At 43.2% G+C, this 21,091-nt stretch overlaps 1 protein-coding gene and 2 non-coding genes across 4 annotated transcripts in view; 2 read left to right on the forward strand and 1 right to left on the reverse strand.

Moving 5' to 3' along the window:
• PIK3C2A (phosphatidylinositol-4-phosphate 3-kinase catalytic subunit type 2 alpha) overlaps positions 1-17,515 on the reverse strand; it is a 128,113-nt gene extending 110,598 nt beyond the window's left edge. Inside the window, exon 1 of one of the 2 annotated variants that reach the window (XM_003919876.4) lies at positions 17,378-17,515. Coding sequence is in view for 1 of the 2 variants with exons in the window: in XM_074401173.1 (XP_074257274.1) it covers positions 6,963-7,012 (50 nt within the window). In the remaining variant the exon portion in view is untranslated. Of the gene's footprint in view, positions 1-6,962; positions 9,370-17,377 lie in introns of those variants that run through there. The other variant, XM_074401173.1, reaches the window with a different exon arrangement.
• LOC120364821 (small nucleolar RNA SNORA8) lies at positions 1,850-1,988 on the forward strand. The gene has a single exon (XR_005579960.1). It is a non-coding gene; the product is annotated as a small nucleolar RNA SNORA8 (small nucleolar RNA).
• Positions 6,199-6,307, forward strand: LOC120364748 (U6 spliceosomal RNA). Its single transcript, XR_005579895.1, has one exon. It is a non-coding gene; the product is annotated as a U6 spliceosomal RNA (small nuclear RNA).
• Positions 17,516-21,091: the final 3,576 nt, after the last annotated feature.

Consider the following 21,091-nt stretch of genomic DNA (forward strand, 5'->3'; position numbering starts at 1 on the left):
GAGCACAACAGCTCTTAGCAGTGAGTTCTACTAGCATCTTTTTAGCAAGTATCAAACCTCCCCAGCCCTCAAAGACTTGCAGTTGGTGTCAGAAGTGAAAGTGGTCTTATGGAAGACTGCATCCTCAAACTTTGTAGTTTAGCTAATTCGGTGTGGATCTCCATAAAAGTTGTAGGTTCATTTAATGATGAAAGCTAGCTAAAAGTTCAGGCTTCGCCAGGTGTAGTGGCTCATGCCTGTACTCCCCACACTTTGGGAGGTCAGGGGAGCAGATTGCTTGAGTCCAGGAGTTTGAGACCAGCCTGGGCAACATAAGGAAACCCTGCTTCTACCAAGAAAAAAAGAATACAAAAATTAGGCAGCATGGTGGTACATGATTGTAGTCCCAGCTAGTCAGGAGGCTAAGGTGGGAGGAAAGCTTGAGCCCAGGAAGCAGAGGTTGCAGTGAGCTGAGATTGAACGACTGTACTCCAGCCAGGGTTACAGAGCTAGACCCTATTTCAATAAATAAATACATTAATTAATTAATAATTCAGGCTTAAAAGAAATGCATGAGTCCTCCTATTATTTGTTTAATCATGTTTACAGATGACACACTTGCTCTTTGGGGAATATTGTTGATATAGTAAAGTTATATTCTCCAAGCTAAATCCAACATTGTGGCTCAATCTAAATCAGAACGAGAGACTTCATTCAACAAGCTGAATAAGCTACATTACTGTCCTATACATCTCCATCTCATATTTTATACAACTCTTTTAACATATGAAAAAAATAATAGCTTTTGGTCTAACAACTACAAAGAATCCCCACAAAAGAACTGTATTTTGTATTTTGGAGAGTTTTGCTCTAGCACCCAGGCTGGAGTGCAGTGGTGAGATCTCAGCTCACTACAACCTCTGCCTCCCAGGTTCAAGTGATTCTTATGCTTCCGCCTCCCATGTAGCTGAGACTACAGGTGTGTACTATCACACTCAGCTAAATTTTGTATGTTTGGTAGAGATGGGGTTTTACCATGTTGGCCACAAAAGTCTCAAACTCCTGACCTCAAGTGATCCACCCACCTCAGCCTCCCGAAGTGCTGGGATTACAGACAAGAGCCACCATGCCTGGTTACAATTATTGAAACCTCATCACTAGTTAGCCTTTTATAGCAAATACATTATTTGACTTTAAACATTCCGCCAATTATTATGTGATAACTATGAAAACAACTATGGTTTTAATGTCCTCTCCAAAACTCATGTTGAAATTTAATCGCCATTGTGATAGTATTAAGAAGTGGGACCTTGAAGAGATGATTAGGTCAGGAGGGCATTGTCCTCATAACCATAATTGTGGGAGTACACTCATACAATGTCATAATTGTGGGATTGATGCCATAGCTGTGGGAATGAGTTCCTAATTAAAGGATGAGTTGAGCCAGATTTCCTCTCTCTCTGTCCTATGTGCTCACTTGCACTATGTTATGACACAGCAAAAAGACCCTCATCAGATGCCAAGCAGATGCTAGTACTACTGTGTCCTTGGACTTCCCAGCCTCCAGAACTGTAAGCCAAATAAATTTATTTTCTTTATAAAGTATCTAATCTGTGGTATTCTGTTACAGTAGCAGAAAATGAACTAAGACATTCTTCCAATAAAAACTAATCTTGAAATAAGAGGTTTTTCCCCATAGTTAGAAACTGAAATTTTCCTGAAGATTTCCTTAGAAATCAGCTTTGTTATTCTAACAAGTTTTATATTTGAAAATTATTCTTTCTTGAATTGCTTTAATAAAAAAAAAGAAAATTATTCTTAAATAATAAAGGCATTAACAGAAATTCAACTTAAAAACTGCTAAATATATCGCACTGCATGGTATCTGCACTCAGCAGTTTATTCCTGCTAGGGTGTTCAAAGGTCAGTGCTATAGAAATTCAGTATCTGGCATCGTTGGTTTTCTTGGCTTTGTGCTTGTTAAACCTGGTATTTCTATTGATACAGTATTTGAAAAAAATAAAAATAAATTGCTAAATATAGCTTCCAGTTCTAGGTGCTTCAGGAGCTGCAGCTTAAGGTGCAGACATGGCCAAGTCCAAGAATCACATCATACACAACCAGTCCCGAAAATGGCACGTAAATGGTATTAAGAAACGCCGATCACAAAGATACGAATCTCTTAAGAGGTTAGACCCCAAGTTCCTGAGGAACATGCGCTTTGCCAAGAAGCACAACAAGGAGGACCTAAAGAAGATGCAGACCAACAATGCCAAGGCCATGAGTGCATGTGCTAAGGCTATCAAGGCCCTCGTAAAGCCCAAGGAAGTTAAGCCCAAGATCCCAAAGGGTGTCAGCGACAAGTTCGACTGACTTGCCTATACTGCCCACCCCAAGCTTGGGAAGCATGTTCTTTGCCCACATTGCCAAGGGGCTCAGGCTGTGCTGGCCAAAGATCAAACCAAGGCCCAGGCTGCAGTTCCAGCTTCAGTTCCAGCTCAGGCTCCCAAAGGTACCCAGGCCACTACAAAGTCTTCTAGATATCTGTCTGCCAACATGAGGCCAGAAGGACTGTTGTGACCCCCCACCGGGGCTACTGTCTGCATAGGGCTGGGGTCCTCCTGTGCTATTTGTACAAATACACCTGAGGCAGGAAAGAAAAAAAATTGCTAAATAGGCATCACAAACTAACAGATGATGAGCACTCTGAGTTAGAAGAAAAGAAAAACTGAGATATTTCCCCAGCCCTATTATTATTAATTAGTTATAACTTGAATAAAGCAGTTCACCTCTCTGAGCTTCAATTTCTAAAGTATGTAAAGTTGTTAGACATTGGATGATAATTCTAGCCAGGCGCTGTGGCTCACGCCTGTAATCACAGCACGTTGGGAGGCCGAGGCAAGTGGATCACGAGGTCAAGAGATCAAGACCATCCTGGTCAACAAGGTGAAATCTCGTCTCTACTAAAAATACAAAAATTAGCTGGGCTTGGTGGCGCGCGCCTGTAGTCCCAGCTACTCGGGAGGCTGAGGCAGAAGAATTGCTTGAACCCAGGAGGCGGAGGTTGCGGTGAGCCGAGATCACGCCATTGCACTCCAGCCTGGGTAACAAGAGCGAAACTCCATCTCAAAAAAAAAGATAGGTGAGCCTGGCCGGGTGTGATGGTTCACACCTATAATCCCAGCACTTTGAGAAGCTGAGGCTGGCAGATGGAACAGGTCAGGAGTTCAAGACCAGCCTGACCAACATGGTGAAACCCTGTCTCTACTAAAAATACAAAAATTAGCCAGATGTGGTGGCAAGAGCCTGTAATCCCAGCTACTCAAGTGGCTGAGGAAGGAGAATTGTGTGAACCTGGGAAGCGGAGGTTGCAAGGAGCCGAGATCGCGCCACTGCACTCCAGCCTGGGTGACAGAGCAAGACTCTGTCTCCAAAAAAAAGAAAGGAAAAAAAAAAAAAGGTGAGCCTAACCTGGCTCCCACACCATTAACCTTCTTTTTTTTTTTTTTTTTTTGAGACAGGGTCCTGCTCTACTGCCCAGGCTGGAGTGCAGTGGTATGATCTTGGCCCTCCCCAACCTCCACCTTCCAGGCTCAAGTGATCCTCCCACCTCAGCCTCCCAAGTAGCTGGTACTACAGACACATGCCACCATGTCTAGCTAATTTTTGTATTTTTTGTAGAAACAGGGTTTCACCATGTTGCCCACGCTGGTCTTGAACTTCTGGGGTCAAGAGATTCACCCACCTCAGCTTTCCAAAGTGCTGGGACTACTGGCATGAGCCACCACACATGGCCCCCACTCCATTTTTATTTACTTATTTTTTTGAGATAAAATCCCACTCACTCTGTCACCTAGGCTGGAGTTCAGTGGCTTGATCTCGGCTCACTGCAATCTCCACCTCCCAAGTTCAAGCGATTATCCTGCCTCAGCCTCCCGAGCAGCTGGGACTACAGGCACATGCCCCACCTGGCTAATTTTTGTATTATTAGTAGAGACGGGATTTTGCCATATTGGCCAGGCTGGTCTCGAACTCCTGACCTTATAATCCACCCACCTCAGCCTCCCAAAGTGCTGGCATTAAAGGCGTAAGCCACTGCACCCAGCCAGCCCCCTCTCCATTCTTTAGCCTCCATACTACTCTATTAAAACAACTATCCACTGTACAAGCACTACAACCACATTAATAAAGGACTTGATTCTATTTTGACAAAATGCAATGGTTGCACTGTAGTTTAATATACAATAGTAGTCATTATCCCACCTTCAGGTCTTAGAAACAACATTCTACAAGTAAGAGATTCACAACTAAGGAATCCAACCAGGACAATTTTCTATGTCTACATATGTGTATCACTATACATATGAGGGGGGGGGAAAAGGAAAGGGGATACAGTCACAGCAAGAGGTTCCTATTGAAAGACATTTTGCTGACCAAGCAGTTTTTAATTTAACTCAGAATCCCAACAGCAGTACTGCTTTGTGGAGATAATTACTGAACTTTGATCTTCATTGTTCATTCTACATGAATCATTAAATAATCTTTGACGTCACCCCAATTCCAACATGACAGATAACAGTAAGGCTTCTGTGTTAAATGTTATGACATACACCTGCATTTAACATAGCTATACGTAGAAAAAAGATAAAACTGAGTTGCAACTGAGATACCCTCAATAGTGAATAATGATAAATAATGAAAAACTGACATGAATACTTCTGGAATTTTCACCCAAACTCCATCAATTTCTATGACTCAAAAAGTCTTGCTTTCACATGACATCAACATGTGGATAAAATTCTTAGTTTTGTAGAACAGTGATAACAGAGAGAAGAAAGAACCATGTAGCAACAAGCAAATATCAGACGTCTCTCTTATAAATTTTCTGATTTTTTTTTTTTTTTTTTTTTTGAGATGGAGTCTTGCTCTGTCGCCCAGGCTGGAGTGCAGTGGCACAATCTCCACTCACTGCGACCTCCACCTCCAGGGTTCAAGCTGATTCTCCTGCCTCAGCCTTGAGACTACAGGCATGTGCCACCACACCTGGCTGATTTTTATATTTTTAGTAGAGCCAGGGTTTCACCATGTTGGCCAGGCTGGTCTTGAACTCCTGACCTCAGGTGATCTGCCCACCTCAGCTTCCCAAAGTGCTGGGATTACAGGCGTGAGCCACCATGCCCGACCAACTGTGTGATTTTTCATTTATTATTATTATTTTTTGAGATGGAGTCTTACTCTGTCGCCAAGCTAGAGTGCAGTGGAGCAATCTTGGCTCACTGTAACCTCCAGCTCCTGGGTTCAAGCGATTCTCCTACCTCAGCCTCCTGAGTAGCTAGGACTACAGGTGCGTGCCACTATGCCCAACTAATTTTTGTATTTTTAGTAGAGACAAGGTTTCACCATATTGGCCAGGATGGCCCCAATATCTTGACCTTATGATCCACCTGCCTCAACCTCCCAAGTGCTGGGATTACAGGCATATGCTACAACGCCTGGCTCCAACTGTGTAATTTTTGAGCCAAGTTACTTGATCTCCCTTTGTCTTTAGTTTTCTCATCTGTAAAACACAGACGATATAGTGTTTTCAGAGTTAAAAGAAACTTATATAATAAAATGCTTGGCATATAATAGGGATTTTAAAGTACAGGTCTCCATCCAATTATTTTTCTTTTTTTTTCATACCCAATGAAACCTATATTTTTCATTTTTTAAAATGTTAGTATCACCCTGTCTTGACCATTGTTGAAACAAACATCAATATGTTGCAATAATTAACTGCATGGTGGCGTGCACCTGTACTCCCACCTACTCTGGAGGCTATGGCAGAAATATCATTTGAGTCTATTAGTCCAAGGTTGTACTGCATTATGACTGCCTCTGTGAACAGCCATTGTACCCCAGACTGGACAACACAGCAAGACCTCATTAAAAAAAAAAAGCCACCTTAGGCCAGGCATGGTGGCTCGTGCCTGTAATCCCAGCACTTTGGGAGGCCAAGGTAGGTGGATCACTTAAGGTGGCCAGTGAAGCACTCTCTCTACTAAAACCACAAAAATCAGCCAGGCGTGGTGGCAAGCACCTGTAATCCCAGCTATTTGGGAGGCTGAGACAGGAGAATCACTTGAACCTGGGAGGCAGAGGTTGCCATGAGCCAAGATTGCACCACTGCACTCCTGCTTGGGCCACAGAGCGAGATGCCATCTTTAAAAAAAGAAAAAAGTGCTCACTTCAGCAGCACATATACTAAAAAATTGGAACGATACAGAGAAGATCAGCATGGCCCCTGTGCAAGGATGACACGCAAATTTGTGAAAAAATATATATTTTAAAAAACGCCATCTTATTATCAATAAACACATGAAGAGATACTCAATATCGCCAGTCAACCTACTAGAATGGCTGTAACTAAAAAAAAAAAAAAAAAAAAAGGAAAATAACAAGAGGTGGCAAGGATACTTTGCTGCTAGGGGAATGTAAAATGGTACAGCCACTTTGGAAAACACTTTAGTGTTTCTTCTTACCACAACCTAGCAATTCCACTCCTAGATATATACCAAAAAGAACTGAAAATAGTATACTAATACTGAGACAGCATTGTTTATAATAGCTAAAAGGTGAAAACAAATGTAGTATCCATCAATGAATGAAAATACAAAATGTGGTACATTAAATATGATTAAGTCATAAAAATGCTACATTCTACAACACATATGAACCTTAAAAACATTACACTAAGTGAAATAAGCCAGACACAAAAGGCCAAATATTACATGATTCCACTTACACAAAACATCTAGAACAGGTAAATTCACAAAGACAAAAATTAGAGGCCGGGTAAGGTGGCTCACGCCTGTAATTCCAGCACTTTGGGAGGCCAAGGCAGGTGGATAACGAAGTTAAGAGATTGAGACCATCCTGGCCAACATGGTGAAACCGTGTCTCTACTAAAAATACAAAAATTAGCTGAGCGTAGTGGCACGCACCTATAGTCCCAGCTACTTGGGAGGCTGAGGCAGGAGAATCTCTTGAACATAGGAAGCGGAGGTTGCAGTGTGCCGAGATCACACCACCATACTCCAGCCTGGTGACAGAGCAAGATTCCGTCCCAAAAAAAAAAAAAAAAAAGTAGATTAGTGGTTACCAGGGGCTGGTTCAAGAAGGGAATGGATAGTCACTGCTTAACAGGTACAGAGTTTCTTCTATTTGGGATGATGAACAAATCTGAAAGTACATAATGGTGATGGCTGCATAACATTGTGACTGCAATTAATGCCACTGAAATGTACAGTTAAAATGAATAAAATGTTATATATAATTTACCACCATAAGAGTCATTAGAGGGCCAGGCACAGTGGCTCACGCCTGTAGTCCCAGCACTTTGGGAAGCTAAGGTGGGAGGATCACCTGAGGTCAGGGGTTCGAAACCAGCCTGGCCAACATGGTGAAAACCCATCTCTACTAAAAATACAAAAATTGATCGGCATGGTGGGGCCTGCCTGTAGTCCCAGCTACTCAGGAGGCTGAGGCATGAGAATCACTTGAACCCAGGAGGAGGAAGTTGCAGCTGAGATGGCACCACTGCACTCCAGCCTGGGTGACAGAGCAAGACTACATCTTAAAAAAAGTCATCGTCTTGATCAAAATCTTCACACTGTTTCCCATTTTCAATAAACTTAATTCTAGAACCCTGCAGGTTTGACAATTAGCAAAAATTAGTAGTTTACATAAATTTAAAAATAGGGGAAATTAGGTCCAGGGTTTAAGAGATTTCTCTGTACTATAGTTACAAACTTTCTGTAAATCATAACTTCATGATTTTTTAAATAAACTCTCTAAAAAATAGTTTATTGATAAAAAGAGAAATCTTATTGAATCTCAAAAGTGTTATGTTAAATGAAAGAAACCAGATTCAAAAGGCTATATACTGGGTGATGCCAATTTATATGACATTTCAAGAAAGGAAAAACTATAGGAATAAAAACCAAATGAGCTGTTGCCCGGGAGTGAGGAGTGGGCAGAAGGGATTTACTTCAAATGGGCATAATTATGGAAATCTTTGAAGTGACAAAAATATTCTTATATCTTAATTGTGTGGTGGTGGTTACACAAATGTCACTGTTTTTCATAATTCATCTGTTTTAGCAGAATTGTATAAAACTATACACCTAAAACAGATGAATTTTACTATGTGTAAATTATACTTCAGTAAGTTTGACTTATTGAGGTGGGAGGTGGAATTACTTGAGGTCAGCAGTGTAAGACCACCCTGGCCAACATGGTCAAACCCTGTCTATACTAAAAACACAAAAATTAGCCAGGCATGGTGACAGGTCCCTGTAATCCCTGCTACTCAGGAGGTTGAGACAGGAGAATCTCTTGAACCCAGGAGGTGGAGGTTGCAGTGAACTGAGACTGAACCATTGCACTCCAGCCTAGGTAACAAGAGTGAAACTCTATCTCAAAAAAAAAAAAAAAAAAAGGGCCAGGCACAGTGGCTCACACCTGTAATTCCAGCACTTTGGGAGGCAGAGGCAGGCAGATCACAAGATCAAGAGTTCAAGACCAACATGATCAACATGGTGAAACCCCTATCTCTACTAAAAATACAAAAATTAGCTGGGCATGTGGTGCACGCCTGTGATTCCAGCTACTCAGGAGGCAGAGGCAGGAGAATCACTTGAACCTGGGAGGCAAAGGTTGCAGTGAGCCAAGATCGTGCCACTGTACTCCAACCTGGGCAACAGAAACAGACTCCATCTCAAAAAAGAAAAAACAAGCCAGGCATGGTGGCTCACACCTGTAATCTAAGCATTTTGGAGGCCAAGGCGGGTGGATCACCTGAGGTCGGGAGTTCAAGAACAGCCTGACCAACACAGTGAAACACTGTCTTAAACAAAACAAAAAAAAAACCAAACCTGTACAAAACAAAACGAAACCAAAAAAAATCTAGGCTATTCCATATTCCAGGAGCCAAAGAGCACCTTTTCTTAACTCAGTCATGTCAAGACATTTAATTATATTATGAATACATAGAAAGTAACAGTATATAAATCAATGTAGATATGACACTTCTAACACTATGATTTTGTTTATAGGAATAATTAGTTCTCCACTGCTTACCTTGGGGTAAAGAAATACATGTTTCACATAATCCCCCAAACTGTAAATAAAACATAAAAAAAAATTTTCCTGTTCCTTAATTAGACAAGCATTTTCTTTCTTTCTTTCTTTCTTTCTTTTTTTTTTTTTTTTTTTTGAGACAGAGTTTCGCTCTTGTTACCCAGGCTGGAGTGCAATGGCGCGATCTCAGCTCGCCGCAACCTCCGCCTCCTGGGTTCAGGCAATTCTCCTGCCTCAGCCTCCTGAGTGGCTCGTATTACAGGCATGCGCCACCATGCCCAGCTACTTTTCTTTTTTGTATTTTTAGTAGAGACAAGGTTTCACCATGTTGACCAGGATGGCCTCGATCTCTTGACCTCGTGATCCATCTGCCTCGGCCTCCCAAAGTGCTGGGCTTACAGGTGTGAGCCACTGCGCCTGGCCAAGACAAGCATTTTCTAAACTGTGTCTTTCCTTCCTATCAACATCCATGTTTTTTTCCCATCTCACCAGAAAGTAAGTACCTACATTGATGTCCTTCTCTTCTCATTCATTTCTCCCATCCCTTTATCCTGAAAGAGCATTTTGACGTGTTTTTTCCTCATTCTACAATAGAACTTTAATAATACTTAATTTCTTCCTATTTCTATTGGTATTTTCTGAAGGTAAACTGCCAATTTGTTTTTTATTTTAAAAATATTTTGCCGGGCGCGGTGGCTCAAGCCTGTAATCCCAGCACTTTGGGAGGCCGAGGCGGGTGGATCACGAGGTCGAGAGATCGAGACCAACCTGGTCAACATGGTGAAACCCCATCTCTACTAAAAGTGCAAAAAATTAGCTGGGCATGGTGGCACGTGCCTGTAATCCCAGCTACTCAGGAGGCTGAGGCAGGAGAATTGCCTGAGCCCAGGAGGCGGAGGTTGCGGTGAGCAGAGATCGCGCCATTGCACTCCAGCCTGGGTAACAAGGGCGAAACTCCGTCTCAAAAAAAAAAAAAAAATTTTAATAACCTGTTACAATTAGGATTTCTCACACTGTAAAATTTAAAATCTATTTTCTGGGCCGGGCTCGGTGGCTCAAGCCTGTAATCCCAGCACTTTGGGAGGCCGAGGCGGGTGGATCACGAGGTCGAGAGATCGAGACCATCTTGGTCAACATAGTGAAACCCTGTCTCTACTAAAAATACAAAACACTAGCTGGGCATGGTGGCACGTGCCTGTAATCCCAGCTACTTAGGAGGCTGAGGCAGGAGAATTGCCTGAGCCCAGGAGGCAGAGGTTGCGGTGAGCCAAGATCGCGCCATTGCACTCCAGCCTGGGTAACGAGAGCGAAACTCCGTCTCAAAAAAAAAAAAAAAAAAAAAAAAAAAAAAATCTATTTTCTGGCCAGGCACAGTGGCTCATGCTTGTAATCCCAGCCCCTTGGGAGGCCAAGGTGGGCAGATCAGCTAAGGTTAGAAGTTCAAGACCAGCTTGGCCAACATGGTGAGACCCCATCTCTACTAAAAAGACAAAAATTAGCCGGGCATGGTAGCACACGCCTGTCATCCCAGCTACTCAGGAGACTGAGGTGGGAAAATCACTTGGACCCAGGAGGCAGAGGAAGCAGTGAGCCAAAATTGCACCACCGCACTCCGGCCTGGGCGACAGAGTAAGACTCAATCTCAAATTAATTAATTAATTAATTAATTAAAATAAAATCTACTTTTTTTTATAATACCACCTATTCCTTGCTCTTCTCACAGTCAAATTCCTTACCGAGTCTCTAATCATTTCACAACAGGAACCACCATTACACTGCTCCTCATTTACAGTCTCCTTTCTAGCCCTCTCAACCTTCCATTTTGTCACATTACTCAAGTCACAATGAAATTATGGCACTGAGATTTCCTGAATTATTGAAATAATATAAAAGTTCTAACCATTGGCTTATAAACTCTTTACTGCAGATGTATTTATTCTCATCTCTTCCTTCACCTCTATCCTGTCCCCATCATTTCAAATGCCTGGCCAAAATGGCAAAACCCCACTTCTACTAAAAATACAAAATCAGCCAGGCGTGGTGGTGGGTGCCTGTAATCCCAGCTACTTGGAAGGCTGAGGCAGGAGAATCGCTTGAACCTGGGAGGCAGAGGTTGCAGTGAGCCAAGATTGTGCCACTGCACTTCAGCCTGGGTTACAGAGGGAGATTCCATCTAAAAAATAAAAATAAGCCTTGAAAACCCTTCCCTAACCCTACATTTTATTTTCCCTTAGCTAAGTTTTCCCTTAAATTATTTTCTGTGCATTGAAATAACATTATCCTTGACACCTCATCACTTCTTCCTGTAGTAAAGATTTACAATCTTACCTCTTTACTCAAAAATCTTGTCTAATCAAGTCTTACCTATTTTCCATTTGACAATATTATCCCTTACATCTTTTCTTTTCCGTTAACAGTTTGTTTTAAATAACTGAAGTACATTTTGCTACAAGGATTATAGTTAGTCAGTCTCTCCTAGTTGGAACATAAACTTCCTAAAGGCAGGAAATAACCATTTCTTTATTACATACTCCAAAAATCTGGTTTGTATCATGTATCTCAACCTTCAAACGCCATATGAAGAGATGCAATGAAAAGAACACTGGGCTGGACATGGTGGCTTATGCCTGTAATCTCAGCACTTTGGGAGGCCAACATAGGCCCAGGGGTTCGAGACCAGCCTGGGCAATGTGGCAAAACCCCTTTTCTACAAAAAACACAAAAATCAGCCAGGCGTGGTGGCACCTGCTTGTAGTCCCAGCTATTTGGGAGGCCAAGGTAGGAGGCTCACCTGAGCATGGGAGGCAGAAGTTGCAGAGGGCTGAGATGGAGCCACTGCACTCCCGCCTGGGCGACATAGCAAGACCCTCCCTCCAAAAAAAAAAAAGGGACAGAATATTGGGCCTAGCATTATAAGACCTGAGTTCAACCAATGCTTCTAATGTATCATGCTAAGTAAGTCACAACATCTTCAGGCCTCAGCAAAATGAGAATACTTGCTGTATTTACTTCACAGGTAATAAGATCTTGGAGGGAAAGAAGTATTAGCTAAGCTATAACCGTCAGTCAGTACAAGTATAAAGATGTATTATTGTTAGTCATAGTTATCTTGTCTAAAATTAGCCACTAGTGTTTTTTAGCCAAACTCAATGCATAGCAAATTAACTGTGTCAACACTGAACATTATTTAGTCATATCAATACTGTAACTGTTATATTGTAAGACTAACAGAAAGCCTTATGTTAACAGTAGCATGTTAACACTATCTTAACGCAATCTCAAGGTTAAAAGATAAATACTTGCTGCTAAGCCAACAATAACTGCCTTCAAATCTATTAAAAGAGGATTTATAAATCCCATTTGGTTTGTACCCAAATAGCTACATTTAAAATTTTAAGAAATCAAAGAAGGAGTTTAAAATTGTATAAATCTACTTTCAGCTTCTTAAAATGTCCATATGCACTCTTTCATTGTGTTTTGAATCCATCATGTTAGAAAAACAGACTGCAGGCGGGGCACAGTAGCTCATGCCTGTAATCCCAGCACTTTGGGAGGCCAAGATGGGAAGATTGCTTGAGGCTGGGAGTTCAAGACCAGCCTGGTCAACATAGTGAAACACCATTTCTATTTTAAAAAGAAAGAAAGAAGGAAATAATGAACATACTGCAGAAAAAAGGATACAAAGTATACATAAATGAACAAAATCAAGATAACAAAAATATGATTTGGTTTGTACTATATATCTAAACACTCAAATGTCATATGTAGAGATGTAATGAAAAGAATACTGGGCTGGACATGGTGGCTTATGCCTGTAATCTCAGCACTTTGGGAGGCCCAGGCAGGCCCAGGGGTTTGAGACTACAGAGACAGAGAAAACAAATAAGTTTCTTCTAGCCTCAACCAAAATCCTATGAACAACCTTAAAGATACTTACAGCAATATTTCCAAGTGTGACTATAATACTCATCAAAAGAATATCATATACAAGTACCATCAAAATGATTACAAATTGTAAATTACCAGTAATAAATTTCTGATAGGAGTTCCTTTTCCTTTTATTAGCAGGGAACCAAGACAGAATAGCCTCTAGATTTTTTTTTTTTTTTGAGACAGTGTTTCACTCTGTCACCCAGGCTGCAGTGCAGTGGTGATCATAGCTCACTGCAGCCTCAAACTCCTGGGCTCGAGAGATCCTCCTGCCTTGATCCTCCAAAACACTGGACTACAGGCATGCACTACAGCACCCAGCCTCCAGATCTATACTGTCCAACATGGTCGTTACTAGTTACATGGAGCTATTAAGTGCCTGAAATGTGGCTGTTCCAAATTGAGATGTATCAAGCGTAAAATGTGCACCAGATTTAAAAGATTTAGGGGAAAAAATAATGTAAAATCTCCTACCTATGTGACTCCCATTTGTGGCTCACATATTTCTAATGTACAGCACTGCTTTATATATGTAGTCGAATCTTGAATAAGGAAATGGATACCAGAAGTTTTAAGCAGTTTGCTCAACATCTCACTGCTTGATAGAAGCAGAGCAGGGCCTCAACCTGATCACTTTAATCCATCCCGCCCTTATGAATAGACAGAATTAATCTTTTAAGACTCAACTTGAGCATCACCTTCTTCCTCAAACCCACTCATTCCCTTTCCATATCCCAGCCCAGGTGACCACATCCTTTTTAGCCTGCCCTTATAATTATACTGCTATAAAATGTGTGTTTGTCTTCCAAATGGATGAGAACTTTTTGACAGCAAGCACTGTCTCATTCATTTTTCTTATCCCTGGGAACCTTTGCAGTACCAGGCACCCCTGCAGGCCCTCTGGCACTCTCAGAGTTTTGAGTGTTAAGTTTTAGCCCTATGCAGGTACAACTACTCAAATGAAATCACCTATGTGATGCACAACCCAAAATCATTCGCCTTTATCATTTACCTGTCTTAAATTATTTTTGGAATATGCTAAATTAATACAATGAATAGGCCAGGCATGGTGGCTCATGCCTGTAATCCCAGCCCTTTGGGAGGCCGAGGCAGGTGAATCATTTGAGGTCAAGAGTTGAAGACCACTCTGGCCAACATGGTGAAAGCCCATCTCTACTAAAATACAAAAATTAGCTGGGCATGCTGGTGTGCACCTGTAATCCCAGCTACTTGGGAGGCTGAGGTGGGAGGATTGCTTGAACCCAGGAGGCAGAGGTTTCGGTGAGCTGAGATAAACCACTGCACTTCAGCCTAGACGACAGAGTTAGACTGTCTCAAAAAAGAAAAAAAAAAAGGAATAATTCATACTATCAAAGAAAGACAAGTTATAAAGCATGCTTTAAAAGTACCTTACGGCCGGGCGCAGTGGCTCAAGCCTGTAATCCCAGCACTTTGGGAGGCCGAGGCGAGTGGATCACGAGGTTAAGAGATCGAGACCATCCTGGTCAACATGGTGAAACCCTGTCTCTACTGAAAATACAAAACATTAGCTGGGCATGGTGGCGCATGCCTGTAATCCCAGCTACTCAGGAGGTTGAGTCAGGAGAATTGCCTGAACCCAGGAGGCGGAGGTTGCGGTAAGCCGAGATCACGCCATTGCACTCCAGCCTGGGTAACAAGAGCGAAACTCCGTCTCCAAAAAAAAAAAAAGTACTTTACACTATTGTTACTCTGATGCTCTGATAAGAACTCTTGAGTTCTTAAGAAACTCAACACTCTCTTTAGGTATAAATTCACTTACTGAATGTGCTTACTAAATGCAAAACTTTGTGCTAGATTAAAGAAAGATTCCTGGGCATGCGAATTGATGCAAACAATCTTTAATTAATTGAAAATTTTAGAACTATTAATCGTACTTAGTATACAGCTACTTATTACAGAAAGTTGGTTTCTAAAATTCGTCAATGCAAACATGACAACTTTTGTATTCTATAAAACAGAAAAAACTGCCAGGTGCAGTGGCTCAAGCCTTTAATCTCAGCACTTTGGGAGGCCAAGACAGGCAGATCACTTGAGGTCAGGAGTTTTGAGACCAGCCTAGCGAACACAGTGAAATCCAGTCTCTACTAAAAAAAAAATACAAAAATAAGTCCTGTATGGTGGCACATGCCTGTAATCCCAGCTACTCAGGAGGCTGAGGCAGGAGAATTGCCTGAACCTGGGAGGTGGAGGTTGCTGTAAGCTGGGATCGTGCCAAGCAGCCTAGGCGACAGAACGAGACTCTGGCTTGGAAAAACAAGACAAAACAGAAAAAACTATAAAACCTGTGGATGAAAACATTAAAACATGTCATGTACAAAGAAAACTGCAAGAAACACACATATAAAGCACAAATACAGCAAGAGACTTTGGTAAGAAAAAATCTGCTTTAGAATGTATTAATTTAGCCAAAATGTATAGAATTTATGGAAGAAACTCCATATGTGCTTTGTACCTATATAAAATCACTTTTTTTTTTTTTTTTTGAGACGGAGTTTCGCCCTTGTTACCCAGGCTGGAGTGCAATGGCGCGATCTCGGCTCACCGCAACCTCCGCCTCCTGAGCTCAGGCAATTCTCCTGCCTCAGCCTCCTGAGTAGCTGGGATTACAGGCATGTGCCACCATGCCCAGCTAATTTTTTGCACTTTTAGTAGAGACGGGGTTTCACCATGTTGACCAGGTTGGTCTCGATCTCTCGACCTCGTGATCCACCCGCCTCGGTCTCCCAAAGTGCTAAAATCACTTTTGAACTAAATTTGAGTTAACAAATCTCTCTATTCTCATTCAGTTACAATTGTTTTCAGCATGCAACCACTGTCTTGATATTAAATAAATATCTTGTATAAAAATAAATATAAAATTTGCATACCTCAACTGAGGTCCTTTGGTCTAATTTGCTACCATGAATAACAGCACCATCCTGTGCAGATACGGTTAGATCATATTTAAAAAAAAAAAAAAAAAAAAAAAAAAAAAGCACCATTCTGCTGGGCAAAGTAGACCAGCTTGGGCAACATGGTGAAACCCCATGTCAATTTAAAACAAACAAACAAACAAGAGCACGAACCCCAACTATGGCAGAGCTGCTAAAGGAGTCTCTTGTGGAGACCTGAACCACAAACCAAGGAGGCAAAGGTACAAAGTCTCTCCTGGAATTAATTCCTCAAGTTCTGGGCAGCCTTCCCCCTTTCTACTATGTCTTCACCACTCCCCCACCAACAGCTCTCTTTCTCTTGCATCTCTTCTATGCTGTGGCCTTTGATGCTACAATATATTTAAATTTTTTACCACCAGAGCTTTCCTGCCTGACACCCACCAGGAAAGATTTCAGGACATCTCTTTAACAACTAATCTTGTTCGAAGACGAAGGTCTCCTTCGTTTCACTTAATTCAAACCCCCACTGTTCAGAATAAGAATATAATTATAACCTCAATTTCTATCAGGCCAGTATAGGAAAAGAACTACCACAGGCTCTCTTTTCCACATTTTTTATCGCCAGACTTTTTTCCTCACTTAGTTTCTCCTTCCTTATTTCCCTCCTTAATCCCTCCTCCCCCGAAAAAATAATTCCACAGCTGGAGAATCTCATTTTTAAAGCCAAAAATTCAGTGAGGAAAATAAGTATGTGCCTTTTGCTTCAATTATTTATTATTCCTCCGTCACTCGGGAAGAGTTAAGCAAGTATTTTTTCATCTGCCCGCCCTCACAGAAGGATGATGCGCTACATAACACACTGAAATACGTCTTCCTGAAGCAAGTGGATTCGCGGCTAAAAGCAACGCGGTGGGAGTGAGGAGTCCGGGGAGAAGAAAAAGGATCCTTGGCCCCCAGAGCCAGAGATGGGACAGGAGGTGGAAGAAGGGGCCATCACTGATAAGTGCAACACACACACTTGCCAGAACGAACAATCTGCCGAGAGAACAGGACTGGCCACTGCGGCTCCAGCCCGGTCCCGCGGGACGAGGCAGGGGGCGAAGCGGGAGGGGGATGCCTGCCCTTCTTCTGTGGGACAAAACTCACTCCCAGGCGCACCTCCGCTCCCGACAAGAGGGGCCTGCTGGGGACGCGGGATCCTCGCACCTCCAGCGCAGCGCTAGCCCACGGCCTGAGTGGAAGGAAGGCCCGGACGGAGGGGAGTCCGGCTGGGCAGCGCCAAGACCACGGAATGGAGGGTCAGAGGCGGGCACCCGAGGCACTGGGGGGCCGCCACCAGGGACCCTTCCAGCACCGGAACCCCGGGGCCCCCTCTCCACCCTTGCAGACCAGGATCCCGAATATCATCCCCAGCCGCCCCAACCGCTCCTCACCTCACAATGCCTGAGCCTCCGCCTTTACCACAACCTGAGCCGCCGAAACCGCCACAGTCCGAGCCATTTTTCCCCTCAGCTGGCTCAGCGGCTGCCGAAAGCTTCGGCCGACTCCACAGCCAGCCAAGCGCCGCACGTCACTTCCGGCCAGGGAAGCACCGCCTTCCCCGCCCAAGCTTGTTGTGGATTGGCTGGCGCGGACGGCCTACCTGAGCTGGCGGGCGGGGCTAGGACGACCCAAGGGACAGGAGCTGGGGCGCTGGGGAGCTGGGGCATAGGAACCCCGGGGGCCGGGGGCCGGGGGCCGGCTCCCTCCCGGGAATGCTGAGCCGGTTCTGGGCGCCTCTCTGTGCAGACGTCAGACCCGGGGAGAGGAGCGCTCCGGATACCTCAGCTGGCCGCCTCTCGGTCCCGACGTCCGAAGCCCAGCCAACCCGGCCTGGACACTGAAGTACCCTATTGTTCTCCTCCCCTTTCCCGGGACTCGGCACCCTCCTCCGTCTAGGTTGAGGTTCCCAGATTTGTGGCTTGGCCCCAGGGGGCGCCGAGATTACTTTGTGTTTGGAAGACTGAAAGGAACAGGCAGTGCAGAAACTCGTCCACTCTAGACAGCATTTACAGAGGCCTCACTGTGGGTCAGGTGGTGCAGGGTGGGTAATTAGTAGCCTATCACGTGGGTTGTGTAAAATGCTTGATAACACGTAAAACGCGTTCAGGTCAGCGTCTCATTTCATCCTCACAACAACCAGGTAAGGAAGATATCCCCATAATAACTCACAGCCAGACGGCTCCTTCTGCATTACAAAGTATTTTCACATACAATCTCCATGATGATACCTTCATACTGAGAATTGAATGAGATTATGCTTGTAAAGCATTTGGTCCTCATGTATTAGATTTAAAAATTACCTAACCGGCCGGGCACGGTGGCTCACGCCTGTAATACCAGCACTTTGGGAGGCCAAGGCGGGCGGATCACAAGGTCAGGAGTTCGAAACCAGCCTGGCCGATATGGTGAAACCCCTGTCTCTACTGACATATATATATATTTGCAAAAATTAGCCGGGTATGGTGGTGTGCGCCTGTAATCCCAGCTACTCGGGAGGCTGAGGCAGGAGAATTGCTTGAACCCGGGAGGCGGTGGTGGCAGTGAGCCAAGATCCGCCACTGCACACCAGCCTGGGCAACAGAGGAAGACTCCATCTAAAAAAAAAAAAAAAAAAAAAAAAATTACATAACCATGGGTAGCAGATAGGAAAATTACCCCCATTTACAGATGGTGCTGCTGGGTAACAAAGATGCTTTGCCCTTAACATCTTTGTGCCCTTAACAAAAAGATGTTAAGGGCAGAAGAACGATCCCTAAGATTGTCCTTTAAGCAGTAGGATAAGGGAGTCTCCACCATCCAGACATTCACAATCTAATGTGACAGACTGAGGCTGCAATTCTCAGGCTAAATAAAAAGTTATCAGCCTATATGTATACATACTTAATAAGAAGGCTCTAAGAGAAGTTGAAACTTCAGCAAATAATGGGAAAGAAATTGGTCTCATATGGCTGGGAGGGGGCGTTGGAAAAAGGGGGCTAGGGCAGTGAGGAATGTGGAGTGGATGAATCCCTCATAGTGCTGTAATAAATATGCCTACACCTCCCCAGGGATGGGAAGATTGGATGAAGTTTCTATTCTATGGGGAATTCTAGAAGCAAATATGTGATTATTTCTTATGGCTGTAGCTACTGGCTCTTATACACACACACCCCCTTCCTACTCCTAGCTTTCCCCCAACACCTCCCCACCTCCATGCACACACATTTCCAGGCAGGCTACACACTCTAGAAGAATGTCCCTTAGAAATCCACTTAGTTCCGTAGCATTGTTCTGCTTTATCTTCTGATCAAAGGAGGAATTTCTAAAATTGGCAGCTGTTTCACAAGGTCAAAAAGGGGTGGGGAAAGTGATTTATCTCAGGGTAACTTCCTGCCTTCTGCTCCAGAACTGAGTGTGCCTTCAGAAAAGAAGGAAGAGGCCTTGGGATAACACAGTCTTCAGGGAAAAGTAACTATTTGTCTTTCTTTCTTTTCCTTTCTTCCTTTCTTTCTCTTTCTTCCTTTCTTTTTTTTTTTTTTTTTTTTTTTTTTTTTTTGATCCAGGGAGACAGACTGGATTTTTTTTTTCTAATTTGTTTTTTTTTTGAATGAAAAAGATTTCCGCTGAGTCCCAGAAGCAAAGGGCCCTGGTCCTTGAGTCACTTCCTTGTTGCAGTTCTGACTTCACTATTTTATTATAGCTTTTGGATGGCTGATACATGGTAGGCTCTGATCAACTAAAAGGTTCTCAATAAGGTGAAGAGAAAGAAAAGGAGTTTGACGGTTTTCCAGATTTTAAAAAAAAGCAGCTTTCACAAGTTGCCAGGTGTCAAGAACCTGAACAGGTAGCCCTCTCTTAGCATTTGTCCTCCGTCAACAATGGCTTGTGAAGATGCATGTGTAAACACTAGGAACACAGGCTTCTGGGAGACAGTACTAACTGGTGCTCCTGTCATTTGGAACCAACTAGAACACAGCTGGCAACCTTTTCTCCCTTTTCCTTTCTTCCACTGGCTTCACTTTTAAGTCCTAAAGTGGAAAAAAGGATTGAGGAAGAGGCCTTATTTTTTTTTCACAGTGTTTTTTCTCCTGGACCATTATAAATAAAGAAAGAAAGAAAGAAAGAAAGACAGTGTTTTGCTCTTGTTGCCCAGGCTGGAGTACAATGGCGCCATCTCGGCTCACCACAACCTCTGCCTCCCAGGTTCAAGCAATTCTCCTGCCTCAGCCTCCCGAGTAGCTGCTATTACAGGCATGTGCTACCATGCCTGGCTAATTTGTGTGTTTTTAGTAGAGACAGGGGTTTTCCATGTTGGTCAGGCTGCTCTGGAACTCCTGACCTCAGGTGATCCGCCCTCCTTGGCCTCCCAAAATGCTGGGATTACAGGCGCAGGCCTTACATTTTTAAGTGTTTCAATCATAACTTCCCACAGACAACTTCCCAGTACCACGAATATTCCCCAGCGTCTTCCAGTCCCACATGAGAAATGGGCAATCTGTTTTTGTTTTTGCTTTTTAACCACAGATAAAATATAGTGGCTTATAATAATTGAGCATTTGCCAAGGCCGTGTCCTGTTCTTAGTGTTTTATGAGTATTATCTCATTGATTTCCTCCAACAGCCTTCCTAAAAGGTATAATTATTATATCCTAATTTTATAGCTGAGAAATTTGAGGAATAGAGAGGAAAGTAACTTGCCCAATGTCACACAGCTGCTAAATAGTAGAGCTGGGATCCAATACTGGGTCTGCCTGCACAACCATGCTCTTTTCATCTCACAGTTCCCCCACAGGGCAAGGAGATTGTAACATCTACAAAATGTCATTAATGAGTGTAATAGGTTCTCTTTCCTTCCCCAGTGCTATATCCCCACCCAAGTAGGACTCTGCTGGGTACTATATCAAACTATTCATTTATTGATTGATTGATGTTTTTTGAGACAGAGTTTGACTCTGTTGCCTAGCCTAGAGTTCAGTAGGGCCATCTCGGCTCACTACAACTTCCATCTCCTGAGTTCAAACGTCCAGAGTAGCTGGGATTACAGGTGCACACCATCACACCTGGCTAATTTTTTGCGTTTTTAGTAGAGATGGAGTTTTACCATATTGGTCTGGAACTCCTGGCCTC

The sequence above is a fragment of the Saimiri boliviensis genome, chromosome 6 (assembly GCF_048565385.1).
Source record: "Saimiri boliviensis isolate mSaiBol1 chromosome 6, mSaiBol1.pri, whole genome shotgun sequence".
Taxonomy (NCBI): domain Eukaryota; kingdom Metazoa; phylum Chordata; class Mammalia; order Primates; family Cebidae; genus Saimiri; species Saimiri boliviensis.